This window comes from Leucopleurus acutus, assembly GCF_964270905.1.
Source record: "Leucopleurus acutus genome assembly, chromosome: 13".
Taxonomy (NCBI): Eukaryota; Metazoa; Chordata; class Mammalia; order Artiodactyla; family Delphinidae; genus Leucopleurus; species Leucopleurus acutus.
In genome coordinates this window covers 29,108,637-29,129,534 of record NC_139155.1, presented here as the reverse complement: position 1 = coordinate 29,129,534, position 20,898 = coordinate 29,108,637, and the positions used below count along the sequence as shown (strand labels likewise).

At 43.4% G+C, this 20,898-nt stretch overlaps 1 protein-coding gene across 2 annotated transcripts in view; it reads left to right on the top strand.

The window, feature by feature from the left end:
* The window catches only part of SETBP1 (SET binding protein 1), a gene marked incomplete at both ends in the record, with an annotated part of 351,875 nt that overhangs the window by 238,761 nt on the left and 92,216 nt on the right, over nucleotides 1-20,898 (top strand). For both annotated transcript variants that reach the window (XM_082852708.1, XM_082852707.1), the window contains one exon: nucleotides 2,560-6,019. In XM_082852708.1, coding sequence (XP_082708834.1) covers nucleotides 2,560-6,019 — 3,460 coding nt within the window. The remainder of the gene's footprint in view (nucleotides 1-2,559; nucleotides 6,020-20,898) is intronic.

Below are 20,898 nucleotides of genomic sequence, written 5' to 3'. Positions count from 1 at the left end.
TAACTGTTTATTGAGTGCCTACTATTTGCCAGGCACTGTACTTGGTATCTCTGTGATGGTGTATACAGGCTAGAAAGGGAGACAGGCATTAATTCAATTAGTACAAAAATCAAATGTAAATTTAAAACTATGATAAGTACAACAAAGATGAGATACATGGTTTCATGAAAACTTATAATAGGAGTATTTCTATAAGGTAGGGGGCCTCACTAGGATTGAGCTGAGATTAGAACATAAAGAAAAGTTAATGAAGGACTCTGCTAGTTGCCAAGAGTAAGATGGAGCAATAGGGAAAAACTGATGGGAATTAGAGGTGAAGATTCCAGCTTTACCACGAAGCCCCTCTGTGGACTTCAGTATACAGATCTGGAAAAGTGGAGAGGGGTTGATGACAAGGGTAGAGGTGAGAGGTGAGTGCTGTTTTGCCCAGGTCCAAAATAACTTAAACCTTTTGTCCTACAGTTTTTATTAAGTACTACCACTAACTCTCTAGAATGTTCTAGTGTGAGCAACCAATTATTTTGTCACCCAAAGAAGTGGGAAATTTTGTTTCCAAGCCCTCTTCTAGCCTGTCATCCTGTGAGTATACACATAGTGCCAACTAAAATCCAAAGCATAAATGACAAATTAACAAAGCCCTGACTCATAAAAGATAAGTAGGATTTGCTATTTTATGCCATGAATAAGATTTCTCTATTTTTGCCAAAAATGAGATAGAGCCTATGTCCACAGCAGTAATACCTAGCGGCCAAAGTCAAGTGTCAGGATTAGTTCTCTAGATGATGATGGCAGTGTCTCTACTGTAAACTGCAAGGTGAAGAAAAAAATTAAATACTTTTTTTTTCTTAATTTTCTCCTGGGCATTTAACAGGCTTAGCTTGGGGAAGCTCTCTCATGATTCTTAAAAAATATGCTTCAATATTGGAAGTATAAACAGGATTTCACAAAATCAGGGAGGCAGAAAATAACGCTAGGGATTCCAGGAACTGGTGTGAATGAAACCCTGGTTGCTTTACTGTATTGAATTTTACCCATAATTCTTTCTGCCATCTGCATTTTGACTCTTACCAGGGACAATAAGAAATGTTTTCTAATAAAGCATAAATCCTATAGCATCAATGGCAAAAGACAGAGAAGAGATAGGTGATAGATATATAGCTAGCTAGCTAGATAGACACATACAGTACATACATACATAGGTAAACAGACAGATACATATTATAGGTTAAAACTTCCTAAATTCACTAAGCCATTATCATATACTTCTTAGTTGGGATATTATCAAAGCTTTCTTAATTTACTAATATTTTCCCTTTAACAAATCTTAGGGAAATACATCCTCTGTGTATAAAACAGGACTTATAATAAGCTTCAAAGACTGCTTTCTTTGTACTGGTAGCCTGGCTTAAACTCTATCTGGAACAATGTGAACATATCTATATTAAAAATAGCTTAATATCTCAAAACAGTGTGTTCACTATCCATTCCCTTTGTGAGTTTATAGACATTGGATATGTTGTGTCTCTAGCACACGTTCTGCCTTTGCTGGCCGAAGAGTTAGTCTAAGGAAGGTGCAAAGTCTGAAGACGTTCATGTAGAGCCAATGTAGGGAAAAAAACAGCTGACAAAGTCCAATGGAGTGATCTTGAATGATAATTATTTTTTTTTTCCTGGCACATTTGTCCAGGAGACTTGTTTCCTTTTTTTTTTCTTTTTTTTCTTTTTCCAAGGTTCCTTTTGAGAATATCCACGCGTTTTCTCAAGAGAGTAGTCAGGGCCTAATGTGGGCTTAAGGATGTCTTAGCAGGCTCACTCCCAAACATGCACCACTCCTAGAGTCGGCAGAGATTTGAGGGCTCTTCCATGTTTCTTTGCTTCTTTTCGTTTCTTCTCTATGCCCTTGACTGGCCCACTTTTCCCCACGCAGTCGTCAAACTTCCCCCCCTTAATTCCTCAACTTATGCTTTTTCTCCTTGTTGCAGTGGTTCCTAATGAGTTGCTTGTTTGAGTGCAGAGATGCTGAACTCCAGGATAAACTCCAAACAGAAATGAACTGCAGTAGGCAGAAGCAAGGGAAAGATGTGTGTTTGAGAAGAAGCTGGGGCAAAAATAAGCTGCAGCTGGAGTTAGGGAAACGCGTGCAGGGAGTCTGGAAGTTCAGATGCTCTCCTGAACTCTGCCACCTTGGGCAGGACTCTTCATGGCTAAAGTTTTAGCGTCTTCATTTGGAAAATAGAAGCATTGGACTGAGGGACCTTTAGGGCCCCTCCTGACTCTAAACAGTTCTTATTCTGAGATTGCATTAAACCAAGATAGGTTAAAGTTCCTGTTATCTAGGGAGAGGAAGACAGCGATTATAGCATCCTTATTAATGTTCAAAATCAACACAATGTATTTTTACTAAAGAAATTGAAAAAAACCTTCACAAAGCATTCTGGAATTAAAGGTGTCTGTTTCCAACTTTTGAATAATTAAGCCTTTTGACATTAAATTTTAAATAGTTTCACCGTGCTGATCTTTGTTTCTCTCTCTCTCCTTCTCCACTCCACCCACCCTTAGGCTTACGAGCGGCCACAGAAACACTCAGCTCTCCATTATGACCCAGGCCTCCCACAGGACTTCACCGGTGACACCTTAAAACCAAAGCACCAGCAAAAAAGCAGCAGCCAGAACCACGTGGACTGGTCCACCAACTCTGACAATGGACCTGCCACTCAGAATTGCTTCATCAGTACAGAGTCTGGCAGAGAAACTGCAAGCACCAGCAAGATCCCAGCTCTTGAGCCCCTGGCTTCCTTTGCAAAGGCCCAGGGTAAGAAAGGCAGTGCAGGGAGCACATGGAGTCAGTTGTCCAACAGTAGCAAAGATCTGCTCTTGGGAGGTGTGGTTTCATCTCCAAGCAACCACAGCTCACCAGCTCCACCCAGCAGCTCTGCTGAGTGCAGTGGGCTCCAGCCCTTGGTAGATCAAGATGGAGGAGGTGCAAAGGAGCCCCCAGAACCACCTACTACTATAGGCAGCAAGAAAAAGTCCAGTAAAAAAGATGTGATAAGTCAAACCATACCAAACTCAGACCTAGACTGGGTCAAGAATGCTCAGAAAGCATTTGACAATACAGAAGGGAAACGGGAAGGCTACTCTGCGGATAATGCCCAAGAGGCATCACCAGTCAGGCAGAATGTGAGTTCCGTCAGTAATCCTGAAAATGACTCAAGCCATGTCCGGATTACTATCCCTATCAAGGCACCCTGCCTAGATCCAAGCAGCCATAAGAGGAAAAAGAGACAGTCCATCAAAGCAGTGGTGGAAAAGGTCATGCCAGAGAAAGCCCTGGCTTCTGGAATCACTATGAGCAGCGAAGTAGTTAATAGGATACTTTCCAACCCCGAGGGTAATAAGAAAGATCCCCGTGTCCCTAAGTTGGGTAAAATGATAGAGAACGAGTCCCCCTCAGCTGGCCTTGAAACTGGTGGAAATGCTGAGAAGGTTGTCCCTGGAGGTGTATCTAAGCAGCGGAAGCCACCCATGGTCGTGACACCTCCAACATGCACAGATCACTCTCCAAGAAAGCTGCCAGAAATCCAGCACCCCAAATTCGCTGCAAAACGGAGGTGGACATGCAGCAAACCAAAACCCACCAGTCTCCTTCGGGAGGCAGTCATGGCCACCTCCGATAAACTGATGGTGGAACCGCCATCTGCTTACCCCATAACCCCGTCCAGCCCTCTGTACACCAACACAGACAGTCTTACTGTGATCACGCCGGTAAAAAAGAAGCGGGGACGACCAAAGAAGCAGCCTTTGCTCACGGTTGAGACGATTCATGAGGGGACCTCCACCAGTCCAGTCAGTCCCATCAGCCGGGAATTTCCTGGAACCAAGAAAAGAAAGAGACGACGTAGTTTAGCTAAGTTGGCCCAATTAGTGCCAGGAGAGGACAAACCCATGAGTGAGATGAAATTTCACAAAAAAGTTGGAAAGCTTGGGGTGTTAGATAAGAAGACCATCAAAACTATCAATAAGATGAAAACACTCAAAAGGAAAAATATCTTGAACCAGATCTTGTCCTGCTCCAGCAGCATTGCGCTGAAGGCCAAAGCTCCCCCAGAGACCAGCCCTGGGGCAGCAGCAATCGAGAGCAAATTGGGCAAGCAGATAAATGTCAGTAAGAGGGGCACCATCTACATTGGCAAGAAGAGGGGCAGGAAGCCAAGGGCAGAGCTGCCACCCCCATCCGAAGAACCCAAAACAGCCATCAAGCACCCGAGGCCAGTTTCTAGCCAGCCGGATGTTCCCGTCGTGCCTTCCAACTTTCAGTCACTTGTGGCGTCTTCACCAGCAGCTATGCACCCACTTTCGACACAGTTAGGTGGGTCCAATGGCAACCTGAGCCCCGCCAGCACTGAAACCAACTTTTCAGAGTTGAAAACTATGCCAAATCTCCAGCCCATCAGTGCTCTTCCAACCAAAACCCAAAAGGGAATCCATAGTGGGACCTGGAAGCTGTCTCCACCCAGGCTGATGGCCAACTCCCCTTCACACCTTTGCGAGATCGGGTCACTTAAGGAGATAACACTGTCCCCTGTGAGCGAGTCCCACAGTGAGGAGACGATCCCGAGTGACAGTGGCATTGGGACAGACAACAACAGCACGTCTGACCAAGCAGAGAAGAGTTCCGAATCCCGACGGAGGTACTCTTTTGATTTCTGCTCCCTGGACAACCCGGAGGCCATCCCATCTGACACCAGCACAAAGAACCGGCATGGCCACCGGCAGAAGCATCTCATCGTGGACAACTTTCTGGCCCATGAAAGCCTCAAGAAGCCAAAGCACAAGAGGAAACGGAAAAGCCTGCAAAACCGTGATGATCTCCAGTTTCTGGCAGACCTGGAAGAGCTCATCACCAAGTTCCAAGTGTTCAGGATCTCTCACCGGAGTTATACTTTTTACCATGAGAATCCATATCCCAGCATTTTTCGGATTAATTTTGATCACTATTACCCGGTGCCATATATCCAGTATGACCCGTTGCTCTATCTTCGTAGGACTTCAGACTTAAAGTCAAAGAAGAAGCGTGGTAGGCCTGCAAAAACCAATGACACCATGACAAAGGTGCCTTTTTTACAAGGGTTCAGCTACCCTATTCCCAGTGGAAGTTACTATGCACCCTATGGAATGCCTTACACATCAATGCCTATGATGAACCTTGGTTATTACAGTCAGTACCCAGCTCCTCTGTACCTGTCGCACACGCTCGGAGCAGCGTCCCCATTCATGAGGCCAACAGTGCCACCACCTCAGTTTCACACAAGCTCCCATGTGAAGATGTCTGGTACGGCTAAGCATAAAGCAAAGCATGGAGTGCACCTGCAGGGGCCCGTGGGCATGGGCCTCGGTGACAGGCAGCCATCCCTGAATCCTCCCAAGGTGGGCAGTGCCGGTCTGTCCAGTGGTCGGCTCCACAAGAGGAAACACAAACATAAGCATAAGCACAAGGAAGACCGGCTCCTGGGGACCCACGACAACCTGAGTGGTCTCTTTGCAGGCAAAGCCACAGGCTTCTCCAGCCACATCCTGAGCGAGCGGCTGAGCAGTGCAGACAAAGAGCTCTCCCTTGTGAGTGAGAAAAACAAGCATAAGGAGAAGCAGAAGTACCAGCACAGTGAAGCCGGCCACAAAGCGTCCAAGAACAACTTTGAAGTGGACACCCTGTCTACACTGTCACTTTCTGATGCCCAGCATTGGACGCAGGCCAAGGACAAAGGTGACTTGAGCAGCGAGCCTGTGGACTCGTGCACAAAACGGTACTCTGGCAATGGCGGGGACGGCAGCAGCGCAAGACCAGAGAGCCTGGATGTGTTCAGTGAGATGAACCCTCCGAACGACAAGTGGGACAGTGATGTGAGTGGGAGTAAAAGGAGGAGCTATGAAGGCTTTGGGACGTACAGGGAAAAGGACATCCAAGCCTTCAAGATGAACCGCAAGGAGAGAAGTTCCTATGACTCCTCCTTATCTCCAGGTAAGGCCGAGTTTTCTTCAAACTTGGACTGTCTCGTTACTTGGTTGCTGGGCACTGCACTGCAGCAGTCCGCCATCTTTGGCACGTTGGGTTCACTAGTTTGCAGAGAGGTAGAAACCAAATGAAAACAGGTCTCCTTGCAAATTTGAGTCTGCTGCACATTTTATGCATTGTTTAATCAGTTATTTTCTGTCTTTCCTCTCTTGGAGCCATTGCCTGAGAACTGTGGGCCCAGAGGCAGCCCCAGTAGCTGCCAAGACTACAACCATACCCACTACCTTTATGCTTTTAATTAAAGATGCTATGCCTAAGTCTTCATCTGATCTGATGGTACATTTGCTAGTTGGATAAAACCTCTAAAACTCTCTAGGAATACCAACAAGATCCCAAGAAAGTCAAAGTTGGATTGGAATGAGTATCTAGTTTACCTGACATGCTAGCTCTAGAAGTCACACATCCTAGGTTGAAACATCTACAGTAGAGCCATTGGAAGCTGATGACCAGTGAATCTTGAAGTCTACCTGATAAGGAAGCCACAGACCAAAGCCATGTTCTCCTCCTTTTGGCATCTGATAAGCAGCTCTTGGTAGACCCTTAAAGTGCAGCCCTGACCTGTCATTTCCCTGCATAAAGGTGAGGGTGGGCAGAACCAGACTGAAAGGCACTGTGAGCCTCCTGCCTCTGCTGGAACCTACTGCTGTGTCTCTTTGCATATCCACTGGGGATGGGATTTGCCCACTAATCTCTAAACTGAAGTGCTGGTGGCTACTAGGAAGAGCTCATTCCTTGTCAGTTGCTGGGAGAATTTCCTTGCTAACCTGCCCAGCCACATAAACCTTCCTTGCCATGGAAGCCTCACACTTCTGCATAAATATCCCTTTGTCCATGTCCACACATCACACAGATGATAAAAGACTCCTGTAGAACAGAGTAGTTATTTACTAGGAAAAAGGTAGAAACTCCTTTCTTAGGAGCTGCAGAAGCTAAAAGGATTCCTCGTGCTCTCCCTGCCCCCAAACAGTACAAACCCTCTGGCCAAAGCCTGGTTTAAAGGACTGATTACCCCTGATAAGCTTTGGGTGCACTATTTCACCTCTGTTTATGATGTGTATCCCTTGTTTGTCTTCTCCCTTCATGCAGAGTCCATAATTAGTGAAGGTGAAGAGGTCTGTTCATGAGGATTTAGAGACATTTTCTAGGCCAGCAGATTTCGAAAAGAAATATGTTTTGATAATGGCCATTCTGACTGGCTTGAGGTGATACCTCACTGTAGTTTTGATCTGCATTTCTCTAATAATTAGTGATGTTGAGCATCTTTTCATGTGCCTCTTGGCCATCTGTATGTCTTCCTTGGTGAAATGTCTATTTAGGTCCTCCGCCAATTTTTTAACTGGATTGTTTGTTTTTTTGATATTGAGTTCCATGAGCTGTTTGTATATTTTGGAGATTAATCTTTTGTCTGTTGTTTCATTTGCAAATATTTTCTCCCATTCTGAGAGTTGTCTTTTTGTCTTGTTTATGGTTTCCTTTCTAGAGGGTTGGGATAGGGAGGGTGGGAGGGAGGGTCAAGAGGGAGGGGATATGGGGACATGTGTATGCATATGGCTGATTCACTTTGGTGTACAACAGAAACTAACACAGTACTGTGAAGCAATTGTACTCCAATAAAGATCTATTAAGGAAGGAAGGAAGGAAGGGAGAAAGAAAGAAAGAAAGAAAGAAGGAAGGAAGGAAAGAAAGAAAGGAATGAAAGAAAGAAAGGAAAGAGAGAGAGAGAGAGAAAGAAAGAAAGATATGATTATGAGTTAGAAGCTACTTAAATATTGCTCCAAATCACCCCCAGCTCTGAGTTGCTGTCGTGGTAGATGATCTCCTTGGTTAATGAAGAGACCAATTAGCAGTCATGTTTCCTGCACTTGCTAAGGTGATAAATGGCCCACACTTCATGTCTGCCCAAGTGGATGTGCTCTTCTGGGTTTCCCCATTTCTGATCATCAGACTTTGTTGAAGGTGTTTGTTTTTTGTGCAAAGCCTAAATTAAGCCCACATGGACAGGAGTTGGTAAAAGATTAAACTTTAACATGAGAAGTACTGTTGCTTTCTCTTTCAGTGTGGTGGAATTTATCCATAGAACCAGAACTATCCATGACAGAAGGCATTCTTATTTCTACTTTCTTGGCATTGTTTAGCTAGAAAACAATGGTGGTATGTTATTGCTGAGAACCTACAAGCAAGAATCGTAAGTTAACAGACCTGAGAAACAAGGTCTCAGAAGCTAAAACCAGCCATTGTTGCCATTAGGGTTCTCAGCAGTCTTACTGGGACTTCTGCATGTCTGGACCGTATTACATTTGGGTTCTGGTTGAATTTTGCCAGCTAGGGATTCATCCGGTCACTGTGTCTCTGAGGGCGGCCACACTCCAGCCATACAAAATTCCTTGTGTTTGCATTCACAAGGTGGTTGTTACTTCATTTAAAATTCTCCCTCCCCTTCCCCAGCTTACTTGTTTTGCAGCCATCCACAGAAAGCTGGATTCAGCCTAGGAATTGAGTACTGCACCCAACTCTGTTATGACCTTAGGCATGGTATCCTATCTCTCTGGGGTACTATGTGCCAATCTGTAACTCAGAGAGTTGGGCCAGACCTCTTTTGTATGGCATGTTTCAATTCTTAAAGCCATTTCACATGTATTTCTTATAACATCCTTCCTGCAATCTTAGAAGAGAAATATTTTCATTCCCACTTTATGGATTAGCACACTGAGGCTCAGAGATCAAGTGACCTGTCCAAGTTCAGAAAGCTGTCACTTTTTATTCTAAGCCCAGGGCTTTGCCCACTGCATTGCAACTCAGCTGCATGTCACCCAACTAGTTAAGGCCAAGTCTAGAACACAGGTCCTGGTCCCCAGCCCAGTGTCCCTATATCCCACCACCACCCTTCCTCTCAGAATCCCATCTATCCTCTGATTACCTGGTTTCCCCTAGGGCATCTGCACAGTGATTATGTGATAAGTGCAGAAGAGAGTAATTAAGACAAAAAGACATTCCTTTATTCAGTTCCCAACCAATGAAGGAGGATTTCTTATGGCCTAAACTTTTCTAAATATCAGCCTGGAAATATTGATATATACATTGACAGGGTTTCCACTTCTGTCCTTACTGAAATCCAGTTCCCTGAGTTATTTATGCCACTGCTTGGTGCTTATTTTTGTGTTGTGTGAGGTTTTCTCTTTTTTTCTGAACATTTTCATGAATCTTAATTGTTAGTGGCTTCTGTGTCTATATGAGTTATGCCTACACATCTTGTTGAATATCTTATTGGAACAGACCAGATTCCTTATCATTCCCTTTCCTTCCAAACCTTGGCCTCTCCTTGCCTATATCCTGAATATCCCCTCTATTCCTGAATCCCTAAAGCATCAGGAAAAAAATGTCCTTAGTAGCACTTGGAACCCAATGCATTCACCTTAATATTATACACTCCAAAGAGTGCCAAGACCCATTAAAAGCTGGGAGACAGATAGGATGAGGCTGAGGTTACTGGAGGCATTAAGATCTTTCAGAGTATCTGAGTCGCGGTGTCTGTTCAGCTGGATGGTACTGAAGGTCATGATTAGAAATAAGCATCTTCCCTTCCACACCTTCTCTTCCTCAACCTCTTCCTTCTCCATTCTGGGTTCATTTCCATAGCATCTTAATGTCCAATTTCACATGAGCTAGTCTTCTCCAAAATAGATATGGCATAAATACAGATATCATTCTTTACCCTGTTGAGGACCAGATTTAGGGGTGGAGTGAAAAGAGGACTTTGAGTGCTCCCTCAGATCAGAACTGATGAAAGGCACCATATAAATGGAAGTCATTACCATTATGGAGAAGAGGAATTAGAGACCCCATTTAGCAATAGCAGCAGTTGCACACTCCATTTCCTCCTTCCTGCTTGGAAAGTCATTCATCCTCCATCCCCCTGCCCCAGCAGATGGATGCATTGTCTTGTTAGCGCCCTTTCAACATACCTAGATCTAAGAAATTACACAGACTCCTTGCCTTTTTCCTGTATTTTACTCCTTCTGTCCTACTGCTTCTTTGGTTTCAAAAGGCAGTGACTCTTTTGACCTATTTTCTAAATGCACACCATCTGGTAAATCTTCATTTATAAAAATGCTTGCTTGGGGCCAAATAATGGATAAATAGTGGGAAGGTGTAATCCACAGACTCTCAGAGTTGGGAGAAGCCTTATTGGCCCTCATTTGTGCTGCTCTCCCACCAGGCACCACCATCTCATGCACCCTGACATGCAGCAGATTCCGAGAGAGCAAACCTGTCCAAGGGTGACAATACATAGAATGATGCTGTATGCTCTCAGAGCCAAGTTCTCATGAGGCGGTGGAAGAGGTCTCTAGTGTGAATGAGGTTCTTCCTGTTCCAACCTCTTGGAAACAATCTTTGCATACTTTGACCAAAATTATGCCAGGAACTCCAGGCATTTTGACCACTGCTGTCTAGGCTCCCATCAGATGTTGGGGAAACAGTGAGAAGTGTAAGTTTACACCTGTTACCTCTTATTCCAATGCCATTCTTAGTCAAGGTTGCCATCCTGAGTCCCCAGTGTCAGGTACTTTCCTCATGATGAATGGATGCTGAGAATTCATCCTTAGCTCACCTCTCAGATATCAGAGTCCTGCCATGTATGTAGCTGGATTCCTTTGAGACTGGCTGACTCCACCTCTCCTTGTGGCTCTATCTTACCCTATGCCAGCTCCTCTTATCGGCACTGTGGGCATTTTGGGAGGCAGTCTCTGTTGTCACTCACAGGCAGGAAATGGATGCCCAAGCCAAGAATAATACAAAAGTCTCCTCAAAGCAGTCATCCAGATGAGGGAATTAACCACATGGACAAAATGTCATGAAAACCATACAAAAGAAACATGTGTGAGGAAGGTTTTCTAAAACTGGAATAGAAGGAAGAAGAGGACTCATGGGAGGAGAAAGTTAAAACCAGGAAAGAAGGAAGAGTAAAAAATGGAAAGTTGATGAAGTGTGGTCTGTTTAACCTTAATCCAAGTTGAATTCTGGGTCATCCTGTAGGAGGAAGTGAAAGATTAATTAGCGAATGGTTGCTGTGTGGTTTAGCAGGATTATGAGTACCTGCCCCAGTCTTGTCTCCTATGCTAACCAGCTGAAAGACCTCTTTATATTTTTGACTTTCAGTTTTCCCAAGTGATACGAGGACAATAAATGTTCTGACCAGACATGATAGTCTAGGATTCTCAAATTTATACAATGGAATTTGAATACACACACACACACCCCTCCCTAGATTGTGCAGTTAAAGAGAAAATGCTGAAGTTATGGCCAAGTTGGCCAATTAATTAGCTATTCAGTGAAGTTTCAAAACAGATGCCTCTGGTCCGTGTCTTAATCTGTGTGACACCCCATTTATCTTTGGCTCAAGTGACTTCACTTAGCCATTTGATCTCACCTTTCCAAAAGATGGAACCTCATAGGATCCACCAACAAATTAGCTTGTTCTTTGTGCAGTCTAAAACCACAGTTCATCACCTTAGAAACAAATAAGTTAGAGCACTAATATGACCAATTGTGTAGGAGCAGATAGAGCAAACTTGCATTTATATTCACGCTCAGAAGTAAAAGAATCTTAATAATGTAATATAAACACATCATTTTGCTTAGGTGTTTGAGCATGCTGGAGCTTAGGAAGTTCAAGTGACTCATCCAATGATACATATCCAATTGGTAGAAGAGCTCAGACTGGGAAGAGTAACATAAGGCAGGGGGAAAGGGAAAGGAAGAGAGAGAGAGAGAAAATAAAAGAAAAAAAAAAACAGAAAAGTGAATTGTGGGAGGGATGTTAAGCTATATGTTTTCTTTTGCTGTGAGCTGTTGTAAAAGGTAAGCCTCTCTTTGACAATAATTTGGCTTCCAGGCTATCTCTGGGGACCCATGTTTGGGACTGGAAGTGATCTTTGTGGGCTCTAATGGAAGTCATTTTTTTTTCCTTTCCTGTCTTAACAATTGCACATACTTATTTTATCAAGCCTCCCACAGTTCCTCCTAAGGTTTCCTTTTGGAATTAATCAAATTAAATGTTGTGACCCATAACTTTCTGGCAATGAAAAAAACAAACAAACAAATAAGCAGCATCTCTTTTGCTACGCTGAACCAGAAATCCAGCAATCTGCCTTTGGAGCATGAAGTCTCCAGGTCATTTATCTTCCCACAGTTGGCAAACATTCTCCCGTCCTGTTGGAAGTTTTTATATATACTTCTGTGGCTTTGGAGAATTATGAAGATTCAGGTGTGGGTGCAGAGAAGTCACAATTTTGACAGACTTGGCTTTGATACAACATGAAACCTTTCTTGGCCAGAGAAATCAGTAAAGCATGGCTTCCAAAGGCTAGCCTGTCACTGGGCAGAGATAAGGATGGTGCCTTTGAAAGGACCCTCCAGAAAACCATCTCTTCACTCTATAAACAAACAATCAACAGGACTGAATACTTGTTAGGATTGTGAACTATGCTTGTGCCAGTATAGCACTTCACACTGAATTCAAGGGGAATTGACAAAAACAAGAGAAGAACTTTTTAAATTATGTATTTAGTGTCTAGTATATGCATGGCTTGGTGAAGTCCTGGGGGAGTCCTTAAGTAACTCAATGCTTTTGCTGTCAAAGAGGTTACAATCCAGAAGGCTCTCCTGTATAATTTAGGGGAGGAAAACGGATGCAACTCATAAGGCAGACTGTAACGGCAATCAGAAAGTCATAGAGAAGAGACTGGGCTGTCAACAGAGAAGGACGTGCTGGGCTGTCCAAATGAGGGTGAGCCACCGCCACGTTTTCAGTGGGGGTGGAGATGTGGGACCAGGAAATGCTTCTGTTTGGTAGTTACCATTCAAGATAGGTCTTAAAGGATGGAAGAGTCTTTCGGAGAATGGAGATGGTGAGATGGTGTTGGGAGGGAGTGGAGGCAAGCACAGAGTAGGAAGGAAGCTATGTAAACAAACGTATTTAGGTGGAAATACCCAAGAAACATTTGGGAAATGGTGTTTCATCTACTTTTATTGAGGTTAGGATCTGTAGTTGGGGAATCATGGTAGATAAGGTTGGAAAAGAATGTCGTGCTGGAGTTCAAAGGTTTTTCCCCACACTCTGGGGCTTGTGCCTAATTAAGTAGACAGTGGGCAGCCATTTCATTATTCAGAGGAAAGTCACGAAATGACCAAATTATAATTTGTCTTTTTCCCCTGACTGCTCCCTCCCTCTAGCCTGGGTTGGGCAAACTTATCCCATCTTTGAATTTTTCATATGATATTGTAATTATCCCTTTCTTATTTGAATTGTACCCACTACCCTGCCCTTCCTCCCCCAGACCACCCCCTAGATTTATAAGCATCATAAAAGCATCATTACCTACTCAGGTGCTCAAGCAAAAAAATAATAGAGTAATTCCTGACTCATCTCTTTAGCTAAAGTCAAAGATGGTTCCAATACGTTGGCCTCAGGCAACTGGAAGAGTGGCGGCACATGAACAGAATTATAGAAATCCAAGAGAGAATCTGGTTGGTGTGTGAGGAGATGAGTTGTTGAGGCAGCAGTTGGCAGCACTGTACAGAGCTAGAGCTAGAGGTTTACCAAAGGGGACAACTGTGGAGAATGAAGGAAAGAGGGTGGACGGGGGGACCCCTGTGGCTCACCTTAAAGAGAGAGGAAGAATAATAGGGGGTCAAGCAGATACAGAGAAGAAATGACAGAAGTGTTGGAGAAGAACCAAGGGCTCAAGGAAGAATGGATTTCAGAAGAATGGGGTAGCCACTAGGGCCCAAGCTGCAGAGTTCATAGAAGATGAGGTTAGATGAGAATATGTATGAACATACTGGTGGCTCTGGAGACAACAGACAAGTTAACAGTTACGTATTTAGTGCCTTATATGGTTAAGAGGTGGTGGGCTATGTGCCAAATTCAGATGGCAAAGAGGTGATGAATAAGTGGGTGATGAGAAAACAGGGGCTGCAGGTGCAGCAAGCAAAACTTGGTTGTGGTTCTAGCAGTGCTCCAGCTTCTTAGAAGGCTTTGTTCTGTAGTCAGTCCTTGACGGGAAGTGACACACTCATTCTTAACAGGCCTTCAGTCTAAGGTCCCCCAATTCGCGGAGCATAAAAACAACGCCAGACCCCTTTATCCTATGTCATTCTGCCTCCCTGCGAAGGCCACATATAGAAAAGGTGAGTATTTAAAAAGAAGTCAGTGATTCCAGGCAGGCTCCACCTTTCCCGTCCCACAGATGCACAGGTGCTTAATTTTTGGTCATGGTAATGGCTGTTTGATAACTTCTGAAAACTCCTCTTTGTGGTGCCATGGGTATTAGCTGTGCTGCTGTGAGTGTGTGGAGGAACTGCTCAGGATATCACAAGTTCTGGTAAACAGATCTTTTATTGAATGTTTACTGTGTGCAAAGTATTATAGACTAAAGCTTAATAGTTGATCTTTCAGAGGACTTTACTACTTTGTGGAATAAAATATATATGCTGTTTCATAAAGAGCTTACATTCTTCAAAATGATTGGGAGCTCTTTAGTTACTTAACATGTAACATAGTGCCAAGGTATAACAAATAGACCAGAATAAACGAAAAGCAAGGAAGGGCCCCTGACCTTAACTTCCTTATACTGTACTGCAAAGAGACTTAAGATAGCATACATAAAACAACCAGAGAATAAATGCAGACCAAGTTTAATCTGTGTGAACTCAGTGGCCAACAATGGGAGCCATAGTGATCCAGGATCAGAAAGGATGACAGTGTTCAGTGAAAAATGAATCCTGGACTTGAACCTTTGAGAGTGGATGCATAGTGATTGAGTGAGGCACCAGATGAGCTAAGACCTGGAGGTGGGTGTATGTGGGGGGTTACGGGAAGGCACCTAGCTAGACTGAAGTTAGCAGTTGAGTGGGGATGGACTTTTAAGAGGGTATAGTTGCCATGCAGAGAATGTGGAACTGCATCCCGGAGGGATCGAGGACACACTGGTGTTAAAGGGTGCTGGGCATGAAGGGTGGTGAGCCTGGTGCTAGGTGCTGGGTGAAATGATGAAGTACCAGGAAACATGCCTCCCTCAAAGACTTTGTAAAGCTATCAGGAGACAAGAGGTAGATATATACACATATGGAAAGTAATTAGAATAATGAGAGACTAACCATTAATGACTAGAAATAAACACCCATTCTACAGGAAAAAGGACCCATAAAATAAATTTCAGAGTAGTAAGTTGCATACTATAAAAGCAAGTTGATATGAGTGTTTGCCCTATTACATAAGGATTTAGAACAAGTTGGATAAAAAGGAGGCATTAAGAGGGAGGATCAACAGAGTAGAGCGAGCAAGTCCCAGAGCTGCCTCTGCTTGGAGTTTCCCATTCTTCTCTGAAGGGCTTGGGGAGCTTGAGAAGGTGCGCATGAGTGTGCCGGGTCGGCTCCCATGTTGATGGAGGATCTGAAGACACAGAGAGATAAAAAGCTTCCCCTGAGGCTACATCCCAGTTACCCCTTACCTCTGAACAGGGCATTCTGCTTTTCAAAGCACATTTCCTGACTTTTATTTGATCTTCAGACTCCACTGAGATTTGCAGATAGGTGTTCTTCTCCCACTTGACAGGCAAGGAAATCAAAACCCAGAGGGTTAAAGTGTTTGTCCAATGTCACTGAACCAGTTTTGTGCAGAGAAAGTGCTAGGTCCCAGTTTTTCTGACTTCCCATCACCTCCTTTTTTCCCCACTGTTTTTCCAAAGTCTTTGACAAGGTCAGTAGTATATCTCAGCTTCTGAGTTATCCCTCAAGAACCCTTGCCAGTGGGTTAAATATTCGAGCCCAGAATAAGGAACTAGCTAATAAGCAATTTGATCTCCACTACAGTTAGTTTTTTATATAAAGGGAGCTCTTTGGAGCCAGGGCTGGCCAAGCCCAGGGTGTGAGGCCAATTCTCTGTGCAGAGCCTTCACCTCATCTGGTGAACAGAGACCCTGATGGAGTGTGTCCATTCTGAAAAATCACAAAGGAGATGCAAAGGGAGAGCAAGAATGGTCTTATTCACTAAGTCACAAAACACTAAGCCTAATATTTAAAACTTTGTTATTTTTTAAAGAAAAGTTTGAGGGATTTTACACACCTAGTAGTAAACATACAAAATTTGCATCTTGGGAGTGACATAGGATAAAAATAAAAACAGACCAGAGCAAATCACTAAGGAAACCATGGGTTTAGAGCTACATCTAAAAAGTTTGGTAAAGTGTTAGGAGACTTGGTCCCCTTTTGACCATCCACCAGGAATTGGGATTGGGTAAAAAAACTATGGTTCTGAAGCAGTTTATCATGTCTTATATTCCATGAAAGACCAGTGGACCAAAGAGGTTTCTCTTACAAGATATACTTCTTTGTGCTGTTGGTTATAGTTTTACTTTATTTATTCTAATCATACAATTTAAAAAGTATCTGAAATGTATAAGACATAGTACTGGGCAGTATTACAACTACGAATATGTAAGGGACATCTTGTCATCTTTCAGTAGGAGTGACATAGTCCTAAAAGTCTGTCCAAATTTCTCCTAGTTTAGTAATGAACTGCTTTGCCATTAGATATTATTTTTCTCTTTGAGACCCCAACAACAGCAATAAAAATGGATTCTCCACCCATTGCATAGAGCAAATGAGTATTTGGGAAAACACTTACTGTTTATTTTATCATCTAAAACAAAACCTGTTAGTGAATAAAATTTGGAAAATTTAGAAAAACATGTATAAGAAACATGAAATCACCTACAATCTCACTAAATAGCTATTATGATAAGGTAAATAACACGAGTCCCCAGCTGGTGTTGGTAACTGCTCACCTTGCAACCTGCCTCCCCAGCAGCCCAGGAAACCCAGCCCATGCTCCCCTCCCCCATCATCCCTCTTTCTCCTCTCTTCTCATTGCCACTTCAGCTGCCTGGTCGTTTCAGTTTTCTCTCAAGTCCCTTCCCAGAACTGACCACCATAGTACCATAGCCTTTCATTCTGCATTCTGTGTCATTGCCCAAATGGGGGAGTATATTTTTAAAATAAATGCAGCAGCAATTGGGCATGAAAACCATCCAGATTTCCAGACTGTCCTATTTAAGATCTCCATAAGAGTTCAAGTTCCAGGACAGCAACCGGGCAGGGGACAAATTAGTCACAGCTGAAGATGGTTGCCAGAACTTTTTCCCAAGAGTTGCCGGGTGTTCAGTGTTTCTCTCAAATCAGAATCTGACAAGGGGGAATGCAATAAATTTTCCAAAGCTTGAGATCCACGACTCCACCCTGAAGTGGAAAATGCAACCAGCCAGTGTCTGTTACAGATACCACCTCCACTTCACACACACACACACACACACACACACACACACACACACACACACACACACACACACACACACACACGTCAAGTTATAGCTACTCTCATTGGTCAGTGTTTCTGTCACTCATACTGAGATGAGATCACTTAAAGAGAGGGAGCCAGCTATTGATTATGGGTTTGTGACACAAAGAACTACCTGTACTTGCTTATTTTCCTTCCTCATATACCTATGGATATATCTAAGGTGAAGCTGGAAAGCCAATAGTTCCCATTTCAAAAGGCAGCTCCCCTGTTTGTTTTTTCTTCCATTCCTCCTCACTCAGGAAGCCTACATCAACGTATGCTCTGAGATGAGTATTTGCATAGGTTATTAGGGAAAGGAGAAGAGAAAATCTTCCAGATTTCTTAAGTCTTCATGGACAGTACAAATAAAATTTTATTTTATTAAATAAAATAGCTGAAATAACTTTTCGTAGTTACGTTTTCTCCATTATTTTTCCAGGTCCAATTGATATTAATTATAATAGTTGAAACGCTGTCTCAGTGGTCTTACAGAGGAAAAGCTTATTTCTGGCTGTCTTCTTCTGCCACTGGTGAGGACACTGGGTAATGGCTCCCTCAAGTGATTTCCCCAGTGCAGGATGTCAGCTCTGCCTGCCTATGGAAGCCCCTCAAACCCCAGAAATACTTCGTTCATGTGGGCTGGCCTTCCACCAGGCCAGGGTTGCACCTTCTTGGTCCACAGCAATGCTTCTCTACTTCATTTTGCATTTCAGGGATCCTTTTGGCAATAATCAGCCCAGAGCAAAGCTCCTTTGTTTCCATTCCTTACACCCTACCCCTTAGAGCTCTAACTAAATAAATATATTAATTATTGAAATGGAAAAAGAAGAATGAAATAGCTTTTCATGGAACATCCATGAAGGTAGCCATGGTGAAATGTGTAATTGACGCCAGATGTAGAAGTATCCATTCCTCTTGCATCAAGTCCAAGATTCTTTATCTGGCTTAAAAGACCCTCTATTATCTATCCGCACAGTCTCACCTTGTTTTCTGATCATTTTCAGCTTATTGACTTGCTGTGAGTTCTGCAAAATCCACCTTACCCTACAGAAAATACCATAATTAGCCTTAAGCTGAATCACCAGTCACCACATTGCCTCCTTCACATAGAACATCTCTTCAGTCTGGCTTCTAAATCTTACCTACTTATTTCCTTAACCATTCTGGCATATCCTGCTTCTCTGATATAACTAATATCTTCACGTTCATTTCAGCGCTTATTTCTATATGGCCTCATATTGTTTATCTTTATTTTAGGTAAGAATGTCATGACTCGCTCAGATAAAATCTGAGCGGTACAGGACACAGTTCACTAGCTTAAGAATAAATTCAGCAACTCCTAAGGCAGCATACTAGATCGTTAAAATGCCAGGGAGTTAAAGCCTCTTGGATGCAGATTTGGATGCTAAATCCCCACTTACTAGTAGTGTGACCTTGGGCAACTGAGCCTCTTTGATCCTCTTTTTCCTCATCTGAAAAATGAGGCTATTAATACCTACCTGGCAGAGTTTTATGAGGGCCAAAGAAAAGTAGAATATACATGAGAGCATCCAGCACACAGCTTACCACATGGTCATTAATAATGTTCATTTCCTTTCACTTCCACTTTGGATAATATATTCAAGCACAGGAAATACAACACAGCAGATTTCTATAGAAGTCTTCTTTAAACAGAAGGCTTTCTCTCCCAGTTGTGCTCTTATTGGGGTGAAGTTAAATCTCCCTCTGAACACACATATGCACACAGAGGTGCAGACATCCGCTGGACCACAATTGTATTTGATGACAAAGATAAGGTGTCAGGATTAGACAGTTACGGTGGATAAATAACAAAATACACATTTCACTCAAAGATAACTGCAAGTTCACTGTACCGGCATCATCGGCAGGACTTGGAAGTCTCTTGAAAGGGGAGGCAGTTTCAACCCTTTGGCATTTGGTCTGCCGCAGCCAGGATCTGTTAGCACTAGTCAGTGGCACCTGTTTTGAAGACCAATTTATCTACTCACCCCAGCCATAAAAATGTAGTGATAAGAGAAATAGTGAAATTTGTATTCATTTTCTATTGTTGCTGTAAAAATTTATCATAGATTTAGCAGCTTGAAACAACACAAGTTTATTAGCCCACAGTTTCTGTAGGTCAGAGGTCCAGAAGCCTTAGCTGCTTAAGATCTCATGAGGTTGAAATCAAGGTGCGTGCAGGGCTGGAGGTTCTGGACAAGGATGGGCCTCCAGTCTCATTCAGGTTGAGCTCTCATTTAGTTCCTTGTGCTTTTATTTTTTGTTTTGTTTTTTGGTTTTCTTTGCGGTACGCGGGCCTCTCACTGTGTGGCCTCTCCCGTTGCGGAGCACAGGCTCCGGACGCGCAGGCCCAGCGGCCATGGCTCACGGGCCCAGCCACTCCGCGGCATGTGGGATCCTTCCGGACCGGGGCACGAACCCGCGTCCCCTGCATCGGCAGGCGGACTCTCAACCACTGCGCCACCAGGGAAGCCCCCTTGTGCTTTTAGCATCGAAGTACCTGCTGGCTGTTAGCCAGGGGCTGGTCTTTGCTCCTAGAAACTACCAGCATTCATTCTTCTGTTTTCCATGTGGCCCTTCTGGCAGCAGAGGATCCAATATCTCTGCTTTCCCTTCTACTGCATCTCTCTGACTCCTGGACACTCCCCTCCCCCATGCTCCAGTGCCTGGAACTTCCTGCTGTTCCCTGAACACAGGTACCTTGTGCTTCCATACCTTCTGACTTTTACACGTGCTCTGTCTTCCTTTCAGAATAGCGTTCAGAAGGGACAATACTAACATTTGCCTCATGACTGATTACCTGTGTTCTTTGTCGATTTCTCCTTGTGATCTGGTAGATGAAGGTCTATCTCGTGGATAATTTTGAAAATGCAGTAAAAAAAAATAAAAGTCAATTATCAAACCACAAATTGCTAAGCTGGATGATAAAGAACTCGGAAGAGGGACAGTTTATTTGTAGACTGGAGTCGCACATGGGACACTTCATGGAGGAGGTGGTACCATACCTGGGCCTTGAAGAATAGGCTGGATTTACATAAATGGGGAACAGAGAGGAACAGCTTGGGGTTAATATGAATATATATACAGTGTTCTTCGAAAAGCTGTGCATTTATTCATGCATTACATATATATTTTGTAAAAGTCTTGGGAATATAAAAATGATCAAGAAAGATAAGGCTTCTGTATTTATGGAGTTTACAGTCTACTAACTGATGCAGAAGAGAAAAAGAGCAAATAAAATAATTAAATAACAACAAAGTATGATACGTTTTGGGAGAAGAAAATATGAGTAGTGGGGGCATGGTCTGCTTAATTGGCTATCTGTGTGGAGGATTAGGGGGGTGGCCTTGTCAGAGAGCTTCCTGTCGAGTGGTAGATTTCAATCGGGTTCTACCAGCAAGAGGGG